At 34.1% G+C, this 22,583-nt stretch overlaps 2 protein-coding genes across 2 annotated transcripts; one reads left to right on the top strand and one right to left on the bottom strand.

Moving 5' to 3' along the window:
* Positions 1-467: 467 nt before the first annotated feature.
* On the top strand, positions 468-9,733 carry LOTGIDRAFT_159942 (hypothetical protein; the record flags this gene model as incomplete). Its single annotated transcript, XM_009054631.1, has 4 exons — positions 468-826; positions 8,551-8,668; positions 9,049-9,477; positions 9,689-9,733. 4 exons carry the CDS (start codon positions 468-470, stop codon positions 9,731-9,733), a joined length of 951 nt encoding a protein of 316 aa, XP_009052879.1.
* Positions 9,734-13,398: 3,665 nt separating this feature from the next.
* Positions 13,399-19,292, bottom strand: LOTGIDRAFT_159941 (hypothetical protein; the record flags this gene model as incomplete). Its single annotated transcript, XM_009054630.1, has 3 exons — positions 13,399-14,265; positions 15,244-15,334; positions 18,970-19,292. 3 exons carry the CDS (start codon positions 19,290-19,292, stop codon positions 13,399-13,401), a joined length of 1,281 nt encoding a protein of 426 aa, XP_009052878.1.
* Between the last annotated feature and the right edge of the window lie 3,291 nt (positions 19,293-22,583).

The raw sequence follows: 22,583 nt of genomic DNA, 5'->3' as shown, positions 1-22,583 counted from the left end.
ATCTAGAAGTTGTACACTCTATGTACTCGTTTATGGAGAAAAACAGAGTGTAATTCTCGTCTATAATTACATATTTATTCAATTAGAATTGATCAGAAAACACGTGTGAATTGAGGCCGAGAACCTGTTACTCAACCTCAAGCAGGTGGCAAGTCTTCGATCCTGTGCTTGGTTGATTTAAACGAAATATGCTATCTTGTGTTTCGCAGTGGTTTAATTAATTAATAGTTGGACTCAACTATTGGATTTATCTAATTAAACGTAAAAAGTTGATTATTGTGGAATTTGTCATTGGTGAAGTTACATACTTTTAATATTTATTGGAATATTGGTCAATATCAGTGGTAAGGTTCTAAAGTTCTTCCGGAAATCAGTGCAATGTTTTAGTTGAGTGGAAGTGGTGGAATATATCAAGGCAATATGAATCAAATGTGATTAATTGAGAAAATAATTTTTTTGGGGACCAAATGAGTTCTTTATCATTACCAATAGGGGCTATTGAAATCCGCCTGATGCCTAAAATCGACCTTGACCCAAAATTATTGAACTATTGGGAGAACTTCCCCTGTCCACCACCATGGAATAATGGGTTATTATATAAAGTGAATTGGACGAACTGTCATGTGTCACAGGAAGTAGGGGTTCAACTGCGGGATTTGATGGTTGAAAAATGCGCCACCTATTCTAACGTGCAAGTGGTTGCTAGGGAAGTTGGTCGTGGATATCTATTCCAATCTTGTTCCATGGAATGTAAACTTATTATCAGTGCTGTTTGTTTCCTACTTGGATTACTACTAGTCGCTGGAATATCTCTATGTATAAGACGGTATGTATTGTTCCATTATTCCCAAACCTTATTCGGATCAATATCTATAGGTTTGCACTGATTACATACTGTCGAAGTAGTAGATGTAAAAAGTTTCATGCATAATCAAGCAGGACCATATAGTACGTAATTTCTTATTCAGCTGACCACCTATCTCTTTAGCCATACAAATGTATTTTTAATACGGGGATAGTCATATAAACGAAATATGAAATATGTGCATGGGTTACATATGCAAATCTTATTAAATTTTATCGGTTTGTGACCTTCAATTATGATCTTATCTTAACGTCCCCGGAAGAATTCAGTAATCTTCAAAAGAATAACCGTGAAAATAATATCAATTTAAGGGAGGTAACTACTGTTAATTGTACAAAGAATTGAATCTAGTCTGAAGCTTACAATTTGATTTATTAAGGGACATAACTCATGACTTCGTATTCGTTTAAGACATCACATCTACATGTATTTGGAAAAACATGATAAAGTATTTAACATATCATTGCCTTGTCTGTATCCTTAATTACCAATTCCAATACAAGATATTTCACGGTAAGATTATGTTTGATGTACCGTCTACATGTGAGCTTAAGATAGTGTAAAGTAAAGGTCCCTTTAAGATGAAAATGCAATTTTGGGGATGGGATGATCAAATATCTTCAAGAGGTACTACATGAAAGCACCATTTGTTCGATATTGTTTATCATTTTAGTTTTTCTGTCCGTCCTTTCAACATCTGTAGCATACAGGGGTTAGCAGCTTCTTCGCGAATACCAAAATATGTATCTCGTAAACAATATTAAGCTACTCTTTAAATGAGATCTTTCATTTACCAGACTGGTATCATCAGGTGTTCGGACAGGGTTGGCATATACTTCCCCCTAAACGAAGCCCGTCATACCACTAATCGAGTAAGTGAATGGTTGACATCTCTAAAATATTTTATCATATATTTATCGAATGGCCCATTGATGTTCCAGTGCCTTGGTTACTTTTTACTAGAATCATTAATATGTTGGGCTTCCTGCCAATCAAGCTAGAGTGTCAGTAATTATTGACAGATTACAATGACCAGAGTTTACTATCTCAGATCAACAGTCAATTATCCGTAAGTGTGACTGACAGCTTATGGTATTCACATTAGTCGATCCTCTCATTTGATTCTCGATTTTTTCTCGGATTTTGAATGTCGGGAGTTCTTTATTATGGATAATAGATATTACATTGGACTCTTTCATGAATGTTAAACCGTGGCAGTTCCAACCTCACTGGAAAGTTGCTTGCAGTTGCCCAGTTAGCTTTTGAGTTGAGCACTAAGACAGTTGTATGAGCTTCAATCGGAGGTTCGTGGACTTTACTCCCAGTTACTTCCAGTTGAATGGGTACGTTGGAAAAGATACATCGGCACATCTCAGAATATAGATAAAAAACGCTGTCAGGTATCATAGAGTATAATATGCAAGTTAAATCTATTTTATTCGATAATTATTGTTAAAGTAAAAATATATCAGGACGTTTAACAAACAACCAACGACCAACTATTTGGGTGAGTTGTTTATTTAGGTTTTTTTCGTTTATCCTCTACAGGAAACATAGAATCTTCCCATTTTTCTCGCTTCAACTGTAGCTCTGTAATTAAAATCGCTCACTTACAGACTTGATCTTAGGTTATTTTGTCAAGTAGATAAAGTACACAGTCATGTACTTATAGAGTAAGCTATCATATCTAAATCATTCTGGAAAACAAGAATGGGTCTTGACATAGTTGACCCAGGGTTGAACAAAGGGTCAGTCTGATCTGACAACCAAATGCCATCTATGTTAATAATAACTTTGATTTGATTACAGCTACAGTAAGAAATCTGATTCTTATTTTGTTACTTCTGATATTGTGATATCGTTGACTGTTGGTAAGAAAGATATGTGAGATCTTGTGAACGGGGGTGTTATAAGATGGAACATTATAGCTTTTGTTATTTGATACAACATCCAACAATCAAAAGAGGCTACAGAATATTAGTCAGATTATTTGTATTCTTGCAATTTAAAGATCATTTCAACTTTGTTTATAATTTGATAACTATCCAGTATTTTATGATATAGACAGTGGAACAAAACGTTATACGATAAGCCGTTGTGAAACTTCGTTATTCTACTTACAACTAAAGAGTCGGGCTAATTAGAACTTGAAGAAAGATATAAACTTCAAAGTAGGAGAAGTGGTTAGGTCCATGTTCCCACAGATTGGGTTGAAGTAGGAAGCATGTATTGGGTAATTTATCACTAGATTTCGACAAGAAACAGAGATTATCTTCACTCGCCCAGTCATTCTTCATTAGAAATAGATAAGATGTATAGTTTCATGTTATAAAAATAGTTTTCTGTTAACACGTGGGCTTAATAACTGATGTACGGAATCTTGGAATTGTGAGAATTATGTATCTGTAAGACCCCTCGTTTATCAAAAGTATCAAAGTACTTCGATGGTACAAACCTCTGGCAAGAATGCATTTAGAAGAGGCGATATACCATGTAGATTGGACAAAACCCTCAAGTCTGAGTTCTTCTCCACGAGATTGGCGTCCGAAACAAGAATAGTAATGCATTTTCCATCCTGCCAATTTTCTGTTGCTGTCTTTGTTCAACAAAAATATGATTCAAAATTCTGAATACAGTTGGTCAGTTAACTTAGTAGATTCATAACTGAGTCCTTCGTTTTATGGGCTTCAGTTAGAACTGACGTCGTGGGTTTTACTCGCAATATCCATGGCAAACGTCGTCTAATAAGCTTTGATCTCATTTCACATATGTAAACACACCATTTAGCATTTGAGTGCGATGTCATGTTCGGCTCTTTATTTTGAAAACACATCTCATCCCATCCATTAGACTTTGACAACATAGTTTCCATTTGTAGGGGTTTCTAACCGAGGTGAAAAGTCACTGGACGGTCTTTAAAGCACGAACTTTTTAAAGATTTCTTCTTTTAGTTGGTTAAGAATAAACTGATTGAGATTGGTATGCCTTAGTAATATATGTGTGATCTTTGAGTAGAGCATGTGATACTAATTACTTCTTTCTGAAATTAACAAACAATTCAACCAGATCCAGATTTTATATTCAAATGTCTCTCCTAATCTCCATAATGAACCCGTCTACTACTATATTTTAATATCAACTTCATACTACTACTGTTTTGGCAAGAGCTAACACCAAGCTGTCAACACCTGATATATATGGACATCAGGACAGTGTAGTATGAGATGCCATTATATTTTATGCACTCAGTGGTGGTTGTATGAATCATTAGGTGAGGGGACTGCGTAGGGGCCACAGAATTGTCAAGGGAGGCTCATAGGTAATTCTTTCACTCATACAAAATTTGAAAGTCGGGCCAGCCTCTGTTACATCTACCCACGTAGGAACGCGTGTACGAACTATTGCTGATCTACGGATCAAAATGCAAAGGTTTGATGAAACAAATTAACAACAATAGTAGTTGCATCAGATTCATTACTGTTGTACCAGATACTGCTAAGCTTCTTAAGAACATTAATTGACTTTTGTTACAAACCGACACAAAGCCTGAAAAAGCTGATAATGTTGCCAACATCTTGTTATAATCGTTTTTCTTCTCATTGTCAAGAATAATCATCAATAATGCCAATTCTAGTTTATTTTGGTTCATCTTATCTTTTTGCCATTTTGATTTTAATCATAAAAACTTTCTACAAGATTTGCGCTTCAATTTATTTATGTACGTGTCCAATTTATTATCTTAGCTACTAGATATCACACCAATCAGCAAGTTTTCTACTAGGATTTACTGTTCACAGTTTTCTTTTAATGTCGGCGATGGAAGTATCGAAATAATACAACGTCATAGCTTAGAATGACCTTATTTATAAAATACGTATAGAAAGTAAATGTATCTATTTGGATTACCTATCTGATACACGTTTTCTGTTACTTTATTTATTGCAGTAAGATGTCTAGAAAGAATGAATGTACTAGTGACTGCAATGAAACAGCACAATTAACATTAACATTAGTACTCTTTAAAATGAAATCAAGATTGCTCCAATTTTCTCTAGATCTAACCGTTTGAGACTAAATTGTCGAAATTATTGTACTAAACGCACCCATGCTCGTCCTTTGATACTGGCCATGTAAAGAGGTATTCACACCAAACGACAATTTACTGTGACCGCTGATATGATGTTATAACAGCACATTTCAAGTTCCATTCACACTTTGAGTCAAAATACCGTAACCGACAATATAATGATTCACCAGAAATAATGGTGGTTAGAGGCTCGTTCACACCATACAATCAAATACCGCGTCCAATATAAAGAATGTTTAATCATCTACATTGAACATCATTAGATTAATAACGACACGATGATCGTGTGAACATACCCTGATAGCCATCTAAAAGGATCTACTAGATTTAGTAAATGGTCATTGGATGACAAACAGATGCTGAAATCGCATCATTGAACTCGTTTCAGAATTTATGATTTATGAGCAGTAGTTATTATGTTAATATGGTTGGATATCTACACCGCAGATGTTGGAACTAGATTAGATAATTTGATACCTGTTTTATGTATATTTTGGTACCATCCCAGTCATACCGAACTGTGACCTTTTGCGATTTTACAGCGACTAGGCTGCGCTTAAACCTGGAGAAAACATAGAAAAAGCCCCTGAAAATTTACAAACTTAAAAACAATCGAATTCATACCGCAAGTTTTAATACTTAGACATCAGCAATTAACCTTTTGAACCTTTGAGAAGTGACATTGAAACAGTTTTACGTAATTAGTTCAATGCAGTTCATTTTGACTTAAATGAGGTACTGCATTTTCTGTATATTTTATGATCAATACTTTTTTCGCTTGCATTCAGAGTCTGATAACTAGAGAGGGAATAGGTCATGGTCAATATGAAATCGAATAAGCTCGTTAGAATGTATGTCTCTAAAGAAATGGCCACACCAACCGATAGAACGTTTTTAGGAAAAAGATAAAGCTTGCGATATAAAGATAGTAGTTGTACTTGCTGATCCAATTTGTCTACGTCATGATTTCTGATCGTTTTATATCTATCATTATAATAAGATAATATAATTTCTTGATATAGCTTCACCATCTGAGATGGTTTCGATTAACTTTCCTTCCATTTCAAGTTGGCTCAGAAAAATCCATCTGCGGTGATAGATGTTTTGGTGTAAGAGACTTCTATGAATAATGTACATATTGCAATATATATTTCTGTTCTCAATGATTTATTACAAACAGTATATTTTCATCACAAGGCGACCATTCATCATATCAGTTCCGTTTATCTGTCAACTCGCTTCGGGCTTCATTTCTCTTTTAAATACCACCTTCACCCTTCCGTGCAATTCCATAGACTTAAAAGACATTTTTCTGAACCATCTGGTAGTTAAAAGCGGAATAATTAATTTTTTCATCAGCTATGTAAACCCAGGCAGAAACAAGCTATCAATTTAGTCAATCATCCGGTAAATTTTAAGTGCTTGAAAACAAAGGGCGACAATTAGCCTTACTTCCGGTTGAAATACAAAACCAGATTTATTTCCTTTCGTTGAAAATTGGGATGATTCTCCAGGCTATTTGTCAGATTAAAGAAGAAATTGATCGATGAAAATTATCCCTGTCAATACCGATACCCGTAGTTTTACGTGAAGGACATTCTTCTTTAATTAATATTAAATAAAAGGGTAGAAAAGGTGAAAGTGATGCCAGGTTCCGTTAGGAAGTTGATTAATGTAGACAAACCATTCTTAGGATGGTCAATACAAATTGTTGAAAAACAATCTACTAATAAACAGCAAATACTTCGTTTTTATAAGATCGGTTATTTGAAATCCTCTCCATTGCAACGCAATTTTTACTTTTATGTTATTGACTTCAACATGAACAAATTGGTTATATCCTATTTTATGTAAGAAATTGCCTTTCAAAACTCATTTCATACGAAATTACAATTTGAGATGCAATCTTCTTAAAAACTGATCTGAAGATAAATGAATTTGTACTGATAATAGGAAAATATCCGATGTAAAATCTGAGATAAAGGATTTTGGGTGAAAAGTGTTGAAAACCAGGTGTAAGATAACACGTGTATCTGATATTTGTTTTCATAATAACTTATCTACAACCGTGATATATCTAGTTCCTGGTAACATGTATCTTTATGCCACGTGTTATGAAAGCTGTCTGGAATTTATTTTGATTCCACTAAATGATTTGCCTTGCATCCTGTTTTCTTTCTTCTCATGCTGATTTGCTTATTCTGCTGAAACATATTGCAAGACATCCTGAAGACGAAAACTAACATATGTCTCGCGATCGTAAAAAGTGTAATTCAAGTCACTTTTCCACTAATAATAATTACTTGAATATTCCTGATGACTATAAGAGAACCACGTTGTAACGATGTAATTAATAAATGTTTAACATGAATTAATGATCACCGCGTCTTGAACATATTTATGTGCAGATCTGTGTTTACTAAAATGTCCATTATATTTACCACGGTTGTGCATTGACATATTTGTTCGGCTATAAGTGAGGGTTTTATTGTACTAAATGTTACGTTGATATCATGAAGTGCTAGAGTGTTTTACATCCGCTTATGTAATTCCAAGAGTAATTTCTCAATTAACCTATGGTATGTTTACGTGTTAATAAATCATAAATTTCATCTTTTGTTTTTATCTAAATATTTATCATAAACCATTTTCGCTGACATCAGACAGAGATTATTTCTTGGTAAACTTGACTCTACTTCATTCACTTCTGCTGCTCATAACCAAACAATTCCCATTTAATTACTTCCAGTCTTCATATATCTAGAGATTTAAAACTACAAATTAATTCCGTCTAAAACCATCTCATGTGGATAGATACTTCTAGAAATTTATAAGAATTTTGAAAATCTCGTCTATTTTTTGTTTACTTTAATCTTGTAATGTTTATGTTGAACCCACGCGCACTCATTAAGCATTGGAATAAATAATTCATCTGTACTAACGATATAACCATCTTCTGATTCCTGTGGTTAAACAAATTCAAGCCATGATGCATATCAAATTATAAATTTTCTTAACAGAATGTATTTCAATTGTTTGTAGAGTAAACCTTTGTACATTCCTAAGTGCATTCATTGAAGATGCGTTGACATGAATTCCTGTCTTAAGTCAACCTTGCGACTGACAGAATCTGAGAGCAACTGAATTTTGACTTTTAGAAACTATTGGCATCCGACAAAATCTTATCAATCATCGAAGACTGAAAATTTGCAGTTGCAAAAGCTTGTGTACTATGTACTACTCTCCAGTTGATTGCAGTTGCTTGTAGTCGACGCTTCACCCATGTCGACTGTGGCAGGTCCCCTGAGACCCGGCACCACAATTACATCACACTCAATATACTGATTGACATTTAGCTGTTCCATTATTTCCCTTTCCATCTTCTTCAGTTCTAATTTTTTTGTGATGACGAACAACATATTACCTTGGTCTGAAACCATGCTCACACCAACAGCCATTCGTTTACATATGCAAGGGATTTTGTCAGTTGCAATGAAATGACTCCTTGGTCGACTAAAGGCTTCATTTCTGTATAGTACTTCTTAACAAACCATGTTCCCATTTTGAATTATTTCCACCTGTATTTCTTTCTTTACAGGAAAAGAAGACAAAAAACAGATTTCAGTCCGACACATGAAACGGCCTTGAACTCTAGTAGTGACCGGAAGTACTATACGAGTTGTATGAGAGGGAACAGTCCAGTTATCAAAAAGAAGGTAAGTTTTGAACTCTCAGGTTGTTGTGTATCTTCACAATGTCAAGCTATTGCGAACAATTATATTCACAAGTGCTTTTATTCTCCCGTCTCAGCTTTGTGAATAAAATATGCAATTAAAACGAATTGGACCAGCAAGCGTGATATCGACTCTTCGCCTCATAAAGTAAAAACCGCTTAATGAGAGAAATGAATCACTGAGATAAGAGAGCGAAACACAACTATCAGATTTATGATTTACGATTTGTTAATTCGATTGTCAGATATATTGCATGTTCTGTTGGGTTTTTTTTCCTTTTTTAAAAAGATAATTTTACCTACTAAAATCAACTGTGTAATTTGCCTGTAGTCCGGTATTTCATTTTCTCTCTGACATTTCAGGGCAAGAAAGATAGTGGAATGGACATAATGTTACTAGAAAGAGAGAACTTTCAAAATCTTTACACGGAGCCAGAGACAATGACTGCGGAACAACAATTAGTGGACCAAGAATATCACGATACACTGAATCAACAACTCATCAAATTGGCTCAAATGGCGGAAAACAGATTCAGTGACTCTCTTAAAAAACAGAAAAGTGAAGCGAATCGAACTAGTAGTGGTGACGTTGTTCACAGAGTGACGTCACGAGATAAAATACATACGTCAATTTCTTCTGAGCTTATCAAAAAAATCAAAAGATTATCACGTGATAGTAGTATGTTTAGAAATGAACCAATGATAACCGAGAATAGATTATCATGTGATAGCAGTTTATTTTTAAGGGAACCGATCAGAGATTCTGAGGACTGTATTCCAAGTACGTCACGGGTAAGTGTGTATGATGAACCAACGATTGTGTGTAGTAGGTCACGTGATAAGGAACATGTGTATGCGGAACCAAAAGGAAGCATGGATGATAATTTGGACCTGGATGACTTATCAGACGACATAATCACGTTTAAACACAGTTCGTCAGATGACCTATTTTCAAATTTGCAAAAAAGTTAAAATTTCCCTGGATCATGTGTGGTTTCTGCAGAAAATAGTGGAACTCAGTCTAAACTTTGCATCGACTAGGAAATGAATTTTGACATGTGTTTTCTGTTAATACACGCAACATTGGCAAATCCACAAAATCTTGGGATAGGTGTCCTTTTCATTGATAGGCTTGGTTCCCAAGTCAATCCGATAGTAATGAATTTCATAAAATATCGTTGGTAAAAAGGCCTAGGTTATCAGTAATGCAATGCAATTTAAATGGCACATATGTTCAGAATGGCATTAAATCACGTTATCAGTATTAGTTTTTATACCTTCATTGTTATTATTTATCAATAAATTTTACAGAAAATTCTCTATACGGAGAATAATGATAGATTATTCGTAAAATGGAATAATATATAACCGGGCAGATATATCAATCGAAGACCAAGAGATTGTGCAAAAGCTGTCTTAAATCACCCAAGGCCTAAGTCACCCTAGTTCGAAAGATCTGCCTCTATTCCAGTTTTAGATAGATATTTTAACAGTTATCGGATGGTCCAGCTGGTAACTGTCCAAATATCTATCAAAAACTGGAATAGAGGCAAATGTTTCGGACTATGATTACTCTTGGAGCATAATGATCTTATAGGTTATTCTTAAAGATTCATTACATCCTATATGAGATTTCGGATTACAACCGACGTAGGATTAACAGGAACAAGAATCATTGAAGCTCTATGAAACCCACTCCGCATCTAGCTACATAACATGCGTAATTTCCGACAGGACTGAAGTAATACATTTAATGACTGAAAAACACCATTTACCAGTTGGTTCATTAGATCAATAAACATCTTTATATAATGAAAATGCCAAAATAACCGGAAACCTCTTAACAAATCATACACGCCATTTCCAGATCGGCGTTAAAATTGCACTCTTTTCCTCTCGTATTTCATAGTGAATGACATCATTGCTTTTAATTATTATTACTGTTCCATGTTAACTTCCGTTTTCAGAAGAATTAATTGACACTTGAGATGTTCTTATTGTCTCGTGCAATTGACACATGGTGGATCTAGAAGATGTTGAGATGCCTGATGAAATTGACAAACGGTATGTCTTTTTTGGTGTTTTAAAATCACGCGAGATTTGACGACGCAGACACCAGATGGCGTGCAACAACCAGCCTCGACTTGAGACCAATTAAATTTGAAATTTGATCATACTTTAATGGATTCCTTGTCATTTGATTTCAACAAAAACAACTTAATGATGTAGAAAGCGACAGAAAATTCTTCCAATTTCAGGATTTGGTCACGTGGGAATAATTAGCTGACATGGACTCCCGCCTCTTTATTGGGTCATATTTCAATTCTAAACCTTTGCCTCCATGTTACTAAGCTTTTGTAAACAAGGGATTTAACCCAAACCACAACCTACGATGCCACAAGGCATGCTTTCAGAACATTATACCAAAATAACTTCAGTCTTTGCCGTTCTATTTTTGTTAGTGTTTCTGACCACAGATCCAAGAATTGTGCACTTGTATTTGAATCAAGTTGAAAGTATTTCTTTGCATCTTTTCAGATTGAATAATTTAATGTTTGTATAATGATGATATGACAATGAATAATTAACGTATATTTGTTCCAGCTATTCAGATTTGAGCTACCGAAGAACCAACTATATATATATATGTAACGATCTCTGTTGATAATCACATCAAGATAGCTGCAGTCTTTTTTGCGTAGTGTTTGTGACCACATACCCACGTTCTACTGTGATCGATTGTAAAACACGCCGGAAGTAGTTTTTATATCTTTTCTAATTGGACTATTTTTTTTGTTTGTGTAATGATGATGTGGGGATGGTATTCTGAACAATAAAATTCTGAGCCTATGGGTCGGGTTGACTGCTACACAATTAACGACAACTCGGTAGAATTGTGAATTATACACTACAAAAATCCTGGAATTATCTTTCCATTTTGCTGTACTTCGGTCAACTATTGATTGGTCAGAATACCTCTTTTAGCCGGAGGTAAAGTGGCAAGTTGATTCCCACTTGAACCAATTTAACACCATCCTGTTCTCTAAATGGTGTCATTTACAAGTCATTTCTATTTCCCTAACATTAAATTACATTTTTTCTCCCTTTCAATTCAGTAAAACGAGCACCGTTCATTCAGATTGTACATTCATTTATGCCATTTAACGACATCCTCGAAGGTTATTGCTAGTTGGGGCAACACGCAATAAATGTTCAGAAAGTTGTTTTTTCTACTGACATTTTGAAGTGCATCAATCAGTGCTCAATGTTCAAAAAGGTTTTTTTTACAACTTTAATGAGACGATCACGCAAGAGGTGCTAAATTTGAATGCTTTAACGTTTGGCCATTGTATAGCTAATAAAATAAATGAAATTATCGAAGGTGAAGCAGAATACTTATGGAGAATGTCAACTCCGTATTTCATGCTTGGAATTGGGATTATGTTGCTTTATGGATGTCTTATTTCAACTAACAACCAATACAAGACTGTTAGGGCGACACAGCACATTGGGAGGTTATATAAAAAGGTGGTGGAGATTTGATAGGAATAAAGCGACAAAATGTTAGTTATAAATATTATATTTTTAAATTTCACATTAAATTACTTTCATTTTATACAAATTTTATAAACAGTTCATATTTATGCTATATGCAATCTTTATATTTTGTGATATATTCGTAGTCATTGTTACCACCATCATTCTTTCAATTCAGTTGTATGCCAATCTCGTTCAAAGGCCGTGTATAAAAGAAATAACGGACAAGTTGTTTTCTTACTCTTACGAGTGCCAAAAGTATTGTAAAATTTTAACATCATAATGGTTCATCTTACGCTGAGCATATGAAAACAATACAATTCAAATTTACATTTTGCAAATAAAGCAATAAAATAAAGGATTTTGAACTGGTCTTTTCTGTGTAAGTGTACGCTGAGCATGTATAGCTTTTATTTGAGCTATTCGGAACTACAATCTTACGTGTGCTGTTCCTTTAGATCCAAAAATAAGCTTCCTTTTCCAAATAATAACGTGTCTTATCCAAACAAAATCATAATTGCGATGACATCAGAATCCGGAAATGGTTATGTGGAATTTCCACGGACTTAGATCGGAATGTTGCAAACTGAAGCTATATGTGATCTCAAAACACTTCCAAAGACTTCAAAATCCTTTAAATTCATTGTACTAATTCGTATTTTTACTTCAATAACGAAAGACTTTGGTTATTTTGATATAGTATGATTTGTGAACATAATGAATTATGGCATTTATGACTTGAGCGTACAATGTGAATGATTTCAGATCGAAAATTTCATAAATAAATTAAAAAAAAGACTCAAAACACAACAACAAGCATTCTTCTAATACATTTTCATATCATAAAGCGTTTTTTGTGGGTCTAAACCAAATAATTAGCTTTACAGTTTTCTTATCCATCATTATACCAATTCAGATCCGTGTCTATCATAAAAGATCGACTGGTGAAAAATACATGTATGTATATTCTAATTATGTACTTCAGTTTCCAATATGTAACATCCAATCATAAAAATATGCGTAAAAATAAAATTAGTCAATTAATAGCACTACTAATTCACCTTGTATGTCCACATTCACTGAACACATCTTGAACACAGTTTCAATTCATATGATTTAAGCGAAAAATGTTTCTTGATATCACAATTTAGTTTTAAAGTAAGGACATTGGATTCATCACGCGTCAGAGGAAAAATAATCCGTATGAATAGCAGGAATCGGCCTTCTGTCAGTTCCTTCACGTGAAGACAATCGGTCACCTGATGGCGATAAAGGCATTTCTGGACGACTTAGTCTATGAGAACTATTTCCCCTAGACGGCGCTCGACGTCGGCCATCTTGGAATCCTTGTGAATTTCTCGGATTATAATGAATTGTTACGCCAGATCCGTCGTTTGGAAGGTTCACAAATTGAGTTTCGTTGGAAAGACTATGAGGAATACGACCGCCATCCATATCACCTCGGTAATTATGTTCGCGCTGATAACGTTCTTGACAACCACAAACTGGCATCATTTCACGAGAATCTCTCGACAATCTATGTCCACTTTGAGATCTGCGAGGAGGTACGACGTCTCGAATCCGCGGGTCATTTTGGTTGACATTCTTAAACATGTTTATCAATTGTCTATCATTCCATGGAGCGTTGTATTGTCTCCCTTGTTCATCAAACCAAATTTCATCGCCAGGATCGTCGTTATAACCTGGATGTCCGAAGCTAAATCGGATTAAATCCTGAGAACTATTTCGGTCGCAATTCTGCCGCGTAGGAACACATGCTACGCATCCTATTTCTCTTGAATGTCTATGACATGTGTGACACGGTTGACACCCATAATGCACACTAGGATCGTCTATATATTCGTACACTGGAGAATGTCCTCCTGTGCTATGACTGGCACAAGATGAAGAATTGTCTCCATCCGGGAGTATTCGATAATTAGCGAAATGACAGTTATTTGGTAATGGTGGTAAAGGACGACGAAGTAAAGGATTTTGATTTTGATCACCCAGGGAGGCTGAGGCCGGAATGCTAGTTGGTGCCTGAAATGATAAAAATGGGACAATATTAGAACCATAAATGTAAAACTGACATTACACTTAAAACAAATCGCGGGAGCAACAAAGTAATCTTTTGTCATTTCGGTTTTTGTTTGTTTTTAAGCGAAGTGACAAAATTGAGGACATAAACTATACGGATGTACTCTAAGGTTAGGGCCAATTAATGCATATATTATTACATACACACCATTTATGTAATAAAAGTGAAAATAAACTTTTCGATCTGCAACATTATGAATATATTGTTTGGTAGAAACCGAATATAAAAGAATTCTCTGAAAGAAAACTTTACTTTTTCCGAAATATAAATCCTAAATTCCATGGAGTCTGGTTTTGACAGAATGATGAAGAAGTAGAAATGATAGAGACGGAATGCTATAAATAATCAATTAAACGCCAGGAGTTATCACTAGAACTCAAATACCCCATAAACTACCGTATTAATATCACAATTTATTCAAAAACATGGCGATAAAGACACCAATTTACACGATTCTACCATTTCACACACTAATAAATTATAACGCGTTGAAAAATAATCTCAGAATTTCATTTTTAGACATGGAGCTGAACTGGTAAGGTGCCTGAATTATTTCACTTGAATAATCCTTAAATGGCCCAATTTGAACAACGGTTACAGCCCAACTTAAATCATTTATTGTCTACGTTTAATTAACTGTTGTTTTGACCTAACTTCCTGATTGCCACACAAACAGCTTTTGTTTAGTCTACTTAACAATTATCCAAGCGATGAAATTGCTTTTATAGTTTCAGATTTTCACAAGTAACCTTGTGTATATTTCGTGTGTAATAACAAAGCATCTCTCCTTCAAACTATCTTCATCCAAAATCACATGAACACAATAAATTTAAATACCTTTTAACGCCCAGGAAATATTTCACGTTTTAGATAAGAATAAAACAAAATAAAATCTTCCCGCCAAAAATGTGACTACATACCTGACGTCTGCTGTTATTGATACCAGACGTGAACATTTTATCACCAGACGACGGATGGGGCGGACTCGATTTCCTTTTACATTTTCTTTTCCTGAAAAACAAACGAAAGAATTTGAAGTATTTTAAAAGAAATAACAACGAAATAGCTAAACAAAATGTGTTGAATGCTCAAAATTGATACAAACGTCATCATTAATCCCACTTGAGCTGATTTAATGGAATACAAGTTTGAATGTTATGATATAAAATTAAATGCAACCCCGTGCCAACAAGTAACGGATGAATCGTATTTGGGGCATCCTGACTTTTAACAACTTAATTACATTATAAACAAAGAACGTTGGCCTGTACACCTACGATCTCTCCTCGGCACGCGTATCCCGACCCCCTGGCGAATTGAACAAACATTTTACGCTACCCTCGGGACAATGAAGGTAAACAATAACAAAGGCTAAGACTTTAAAGATTGATGAACATTTTTGGAGTAGAGATCACATTGAAAAACGTAACACAAAATTATAATAGTAATTGGGTTTTATTGTACACAAAGTGTACCATCACGTGTCATATTATACCAGAGGATGACAATGTAAATTGTTGAAACGTTTCTGATATAGACAGGATGCAATATCATCGTTTGATACGGCTAATAAAGATATTGATTTGAAAATAAATGAACAGTACATTTAACTCTGCATCTTTGATTCAAATTAACCGTCTCAAGTGTTTTCGAAATCAGAGTATAAAATGCCAAGTTTGATTTCGACATTTAAAAATTGACTGGCTAATGAAATGCAGCTAAATAGTTTAACCAGCTGAAAAGATGTCTGGCTTTTTTTTCTTTACAATGTTAAAACTTTCATCTGAATGAGTTTTTAGATTTACTGAAACAATATTGCTTGATTTGTTGAAATTGAATTATCACAATTCATCACGCGAAAGAAAATTTTGTACTTGAAAGTCTACCGCTCGGAGCACACAGTAGACAAGGGGGGATTAGAAGAAAATACTATTGATCTGAATGTGCCTTACTCGATATCGGATATCCCACAAAACGGGCATACGAGAAGTATACTCTAAGCATAGAAAACTACTCAACCAGGAAGGAAATCCAAATGATGACTCTATAAAGGCAAAATACTAAAACGTTACAGGCAGTATTGAAAATATTGGGAAGCCCAGTCTGCATGAATTTCTGTCATCCCCTCGAAAGGTAACCCATAGAAAAGCCTTTATAAAATTGGTAACAGATTATCGCCTTGAGGTATCACAAAAAAGGTGGGAAAAGGCAAGCTGTAAAGATGCCTTGACTCATACAATTGCAAACTGCTCGAAGAGCATTTAAATTGGCATCAAACCGCACATTCCGCCATCAATTCTTTTGTTCGACTTTCATTTCCATGAGCACAAAAAAATGTTATAAATTTTGTCGGGGTTATTAGCTGTGAAGGACAGAACCAAAAGGAAATGGTTTTAAACTAAAATAAATCATTATTTATCGGTGAAAAACAAGAGGACAGTGATGGTTGTTCACTGTGATCAACATGGAAGTTATCTATAATTAATATACGATACGGGACCAGCTCTCGTAAATAGTCGATACTAGTCAAATGTCATCAAATGTTAATGAACCAAAAAGCCGATTGTCACAAATCAGGTTCTGTGAAGGTAACGCCACCCAAAGACTCGCGTAATGTTCTCTAATTACGAGCCAGACAGGAGCTGAAGAACGGGACAGCTGCTTAATTAAGATAAATAACTTTGATTTATTGAAAACTTGGCAACAGTTTACTTTGTACTGTCTCCAGCGAATATTTGTCCTCAAAAGGAATTCCATCTCGTAGTCTTATCAGTCCCAACCTCAGACAACTGTCTTAGCACTCAGAGATGGTTAAGATACAAGATAAAAATAGTGGTAACATTTATGCCAACATGTTCAATAAAGAAAGCCGTCATTTTCAGTTTATTAACGTTTCCTTTGTTATGTTTTGTACATGTGTATTATCTATCAGTTAACGATCATGTAAACCTCAAATTAATTTATGCACTGGTATGGCTAATTGTTTTGGCAATACCTCTTACGTTGAGTGTATATTTATTATTGTAAAGTATAAATTAAACCATCAAATCGTCAGCATCACATTATGTGTGTAACGGAACTAGCTATGTTTATATTTTACCCACTTAATTGATTTTTAACAGTTGTTGATGTTGGTTTTGTCCAAGTTTTTTTGCAATATTTATCAAATTTGGCGCAGAAATATTTCAAATTTGCCAAATTGAGAACGATCATGTCATAATATCACAATGTTTTTGTTGGCTCAAACTTTCATTGTTTCTGTATGATTTGCTCTAGATTACATTTTATTTTTTTAATCGATGATGTGTTGTTTGATCATTTTAAAGTTTAAGTTGTCTTAATAGTTATCCTATTTATTATGTAAAACGCAGATTAAATTGTATTTGCTGTCAGCACTCGACAGCTTGGGCACTTTTATTTTATTGGAAGTTTAATCTAACAATGCAATGTTATGTTTTTATAACACCAATACATTTGTCCAGCAAATAAAATAAATAAAATTTCTGTTGAAATTTTGGTTTGAAAGAGGTAAAAAGCACCAGCGGAACGACACTGTACTCCATGCATAGAGTTAATTAACTTCCAAAACGGCTGCTTTTGTGCTCTAAGGAGGCGAACGAATAATTTTAATCTCATGAATGGTTTCGTTACTCTTACGCCTATTCATGTAACAATGGCTTCAGAAACCATGACAGAATTCTAAGTTGTGTACAATTTCATACTAAATCTTGGATTCACATATTAACTTACGGAAATCAATTTGTACTGATTTGATTTATTTAAAAGTTCTTTCAACATTATTCCAATTTAATGTCTGAGAAAATTGGAAAACTATAAAAAAAAATATGATAAAAATTCTAAAATAATTGAAGAAATACTTCCTCATTAGAAGTAAAATAACATTGGAAATTGTAATGATCATGGTAATTTCTATGTTTTCAAGAGGAAATTCCTCATTATTCTTCTCCATTCTTATTTATAAAATTAGATTCCGAGGAATGCTTGCTCATTATCACATACATTTTTTTGAAGATTGGGGATCCAGTCTTTTTCTTAACAAAGAATTTCAATGAGGCCAATTTAAGAAATATTTGACCTAGTATTTAAACAAAGAGAGCGATGAAATCTAATTGATATACTTTCCATGTTAGATTGGATTTTGTCCAAGTTGGTTCATAAAATGGACAATTTGTTTTTAATGATGTTAAACGTTGAATACTTTAAATGAAATATTATTATGTTGTAGCCAACCTGGTTATATTTATGTGTTAAAGTTATTTATTTTGGCTACAGACTTGTCTGTCTAGGTGCATGTTGTAGAGGTGATGCACCTGACAAATTGAATACCGTTTTGTGACATGGCTCGCGTATTGAACTCAGAAGCAGAGAATCCACTACTTTTTAAGCTTCCAAGTAACTACTGTGAGCTGAAATGAGAATGTTTTACCTTCATAAAAGTGTTGTGTTGGTTCTTATATAATTTAGCATGAAGATTTGACGAATATAAATCGAACAGCTTCTGAGTATGAAAGGTTTATGATCTGGATTAATGAAGTAGCTATAAAGCTGATAACATTGACGGCGACGAAACCACAGTATATTGTCTAATCGAAAGTTATCGATACAATATAAAACACTATACTAACCTATAGATAATAATAATAATTCCAGTCACAGTAAATATCACAAAGAGAACACACACTAGTGCCACAATAATTTTACAATTTAAAGAACAAGCGTCTTCTAAGATATCCCCAGGGGCACCTGCTCTGGGTGGTGGGGTAATATGACTAGGTAGATTTTTGATTCCACATTTATCCGCCATGAACACAATAATCCTTTCCCCTACACTAGGGGCAACACAGGAAGTCCAATTAGTCCGGAACAACAGGTCATTATTCCAAGATGGCGGACATGGGAACCGTTCCCAGAATGCCCGAAGGACTGGATCTAAAGATACTTCCGCCATCACAAGGCCGAGGAATGATAGAGATTTCTGGCTGTTCATTTATTCCTTTTTGTTAGCTTCTCATCCTAAAATAACAAAAAATATCAAATATATTATTTATAATACTCCAAAAAGCTACAGACATGATACTGCAGCTCTGCAGTGTTCTTCAATTTGTGCAGACTAAACAATCCACAATGTTGGAAATAAAAAGTAAGCTGATATATAGGCAAAACTTTCGTCATTCGTCATTTCTCGGAATATAATGGGAAATGTACAATATGTATGGGTATTCATTTTTTTAAACCTATAACTCTATAATATTAACTATCGCCAGACATTGTATTTTTGTAAAGTGTTGGAAGCAAACCCTGAGAGAATTGTATCAATAATTTGTTTACTGTTCATTCATTTCAAATCATTGCAGGTATCATATTGAGTTATTGCATGAAATATATCTCAAAATGTCTGGTTCAAATATCTCTTTGATGCTTTTATAAAACATACATATGTTAAACTTGTTACCGCTAAAAGTGTTTTCAGTTTATGCCAGAATTTCAGTTGAATGAAATTGGGCAAAGTTAATAAATTCACGGAATTGAGATGCGAAACCATTTAAACAAAACAGTCAACACCACTGAAATCATTAGTATTAAGGTTAAATGTAGAATTAACGTTTATTTTGATGGAGAATGACGATAAATTTTGCAAGAAAACATTAAGTTAAAATCTGAATAAACGAGCATAAGATGTTAATGAAATTCAGTAAACGTTACATTTAGACAACTTAAACCTCAGGGGAGGTCAGTTTTTTTCTTTGTTTAGATTTCACAATTTGTCTTGTGTTCCCTTGATATTTAAAAGTAAATTTAATCTCGCGTCAGATGTGGAAAACTAAGGATATACATACTGGTAAAATAAACAGTTATATATCCGCCAGGGTTCCCAGGGGTGGGGCGCGAGAACATTGGTCTGAAAACACTCATGTGACCTAATTTACACTATCCAACCACGTGTTCCTCATTGACCCATATAAGAAATTATGTGTCTATATTGATAGTGCTATTAATACATGTTTATATGTATATTTATATCACGCACCTGCAACTATGATGTTGATTACATTAGATCATGTATATTACTAGCTGTATAATGTTTTATGGTTGTATTTGATACTATGTATATAAACTCTGCTATCAAGACAGAATGTGGAATATGTCATGATAAATAAATACATCTAAAGAGAAAATGTCTTTCATAATTTGTATATCTTTGAATTGATATCATTGAGTGTGATTAAAACGAACACACACGATTAAGCCACACATGCGACTTAAAGGATCTCGTAAAAAAGATAAATTTGAAATTGATGTCTTATGTTTTACAGTATGAAAGGTTGCAATGTGCCAAGACACACTCTATGACAAGTAGCAATTGCACAAAGGTTGAAAGTTTATATACGTAGATGATACGAATGTTCACCTGTTGTTGTAACTTACAACTTTGAAATTCAAAAACAAAAACCATAATTGTGCTCTATTACCCTTTTTACGGTTGTCACTTGCATTGCTTTCAGGATTTCTCTAGCTGTCATTCGGAATCTTTTTCAGAATCATTAAGGTGAAATTTCATAAAATCTTGCAATCTAAATGGACATAAAGCACACGTGAATACAGCGTCAAGAGTCTTAAAGTAGTTTAATTTGTAAGATTAGAGATCTTTTAACACATGAATCACAAATGTGTTATCACAATATAAACGTCTTCACAAATATCAGAAAATATCATTAATATGTCCTATAAATCACGTCTAATTCAATAATAGTCTCGGTCAATAAGTCATCATATGTACTCAAGTCATCTGATGAAAGAAATGTGGTTACATAATGATCAAACGGCTAGACGAAGTCCGTCATTATTCCCGCCAAAAATTATATTAATTCCCCCAACATTTTAATAGCAGATTGGAAGCCAAGATTCACAGACGAGCAGCTTAATTGTGTAATTAAAGACATGGATCACTATCAAGTTTCTGTTGACCTCAGTGTGCTCGGTGCTCGATTACTGTTTCTTCTATTCCATTCACATAATATGATAATTTGGCTGGCTATTGTATTAAATGATACTACTATGAGAAACTCTTCAATAATAACAATTTGTATTACATCAAAACATTTATATAAGAGTTCATAAACATTGGGAATATATATACACAAAACATATGCTTTGAATATACCTTCCAACCTTAGAATAATATACTCTCACGTTAGCTTTAATATATACAATACCTTCACAGTTGTAGCTGTAATAGAAACAACCTGATGGTTCCTTGTATCACAACCCTTGACATTTTACTTTCATCCTTTTAACATCGAAAACTTGCCCCAGTCTACATACTTATAATTACAACTCTTGTAAGCTATTATGAAAATTACTTAGCCAAATAACGTACTTACAACGCAGGTCATGAAACAACAAATATTCATAATAACAGCCATTTAAATCATGAAGCCTGATATTATGGCTTTTTACGTTAACATGACAATTTCTTGAAGGTAGTTAATTTTGTATAATAGCAGACGAGAACGTGTCAAATTCAGGACAACGACGCGGATGTGCATCAATAAGATCAAGTTATCGTAGATTTGCTTTTGAAATACAACTTGTAGACCCAAGTAAAGTTTCCATTTCAATCTGACACATTAATTTATTTGATCGTTTAACATAACAAATTTATCTACTGAGAAGTGATGACCATAGCGAACCCTTATCAGTACCATTAGGAAGCTGATCTGCTGGCTACTGGGTTTTTAAACTGATAATTAGAAAATCTAAGAGATTATTCTGGCATCTGCCACTGATAATTCTATTCTCATATTTTAAAAACAAATTCTAGTTTTGTCTAACGAACAGTTGGTAATGATAAATCATAATTATTCGCCTATCGAATTTCCAGATATACAGATATCATCTAAGAATAAGTATCTAAGGATACAAGATAAAATAAGGGAAAACTAGAATACCACGAATCAGGTACAATGAATTCAAGAAGTTGCCCAAAACACACCGCGAAGGAAACACTGTTAAGAAAGTATCCGAAAATATAAATAGTAGAGATAATTAAGACACCATCCAGCAAATGAAGGTATCTGAATATTCACAGAGCGATAAAACAATTTTGTCACATGAAAAACCAAGACATAACGAATAAATAGAAGATAGCGAGCATAACGAGATATTAATCATGCGTTAAACAAGGCTCAGTATCAGTATATAACTCTAGCTTATCGTTAAGAGAGAAATCATGATAATA

This window comes from Lottia gigantea (genome assembly GCF_000327385.1).
Source record: "Lottia gigantea unplaced genomic scaffold LOTGIsca_22, whole genome shotgun sequence".
Lineage (NCBI taxonomy): Eukaryota > Metazoa > Mollusca > Gastropoda > Lottiidae > Lottia > Lottia gigantea.
This window is presented reverse-complemented; position numbering and strand designations above follow the sequence as displayed.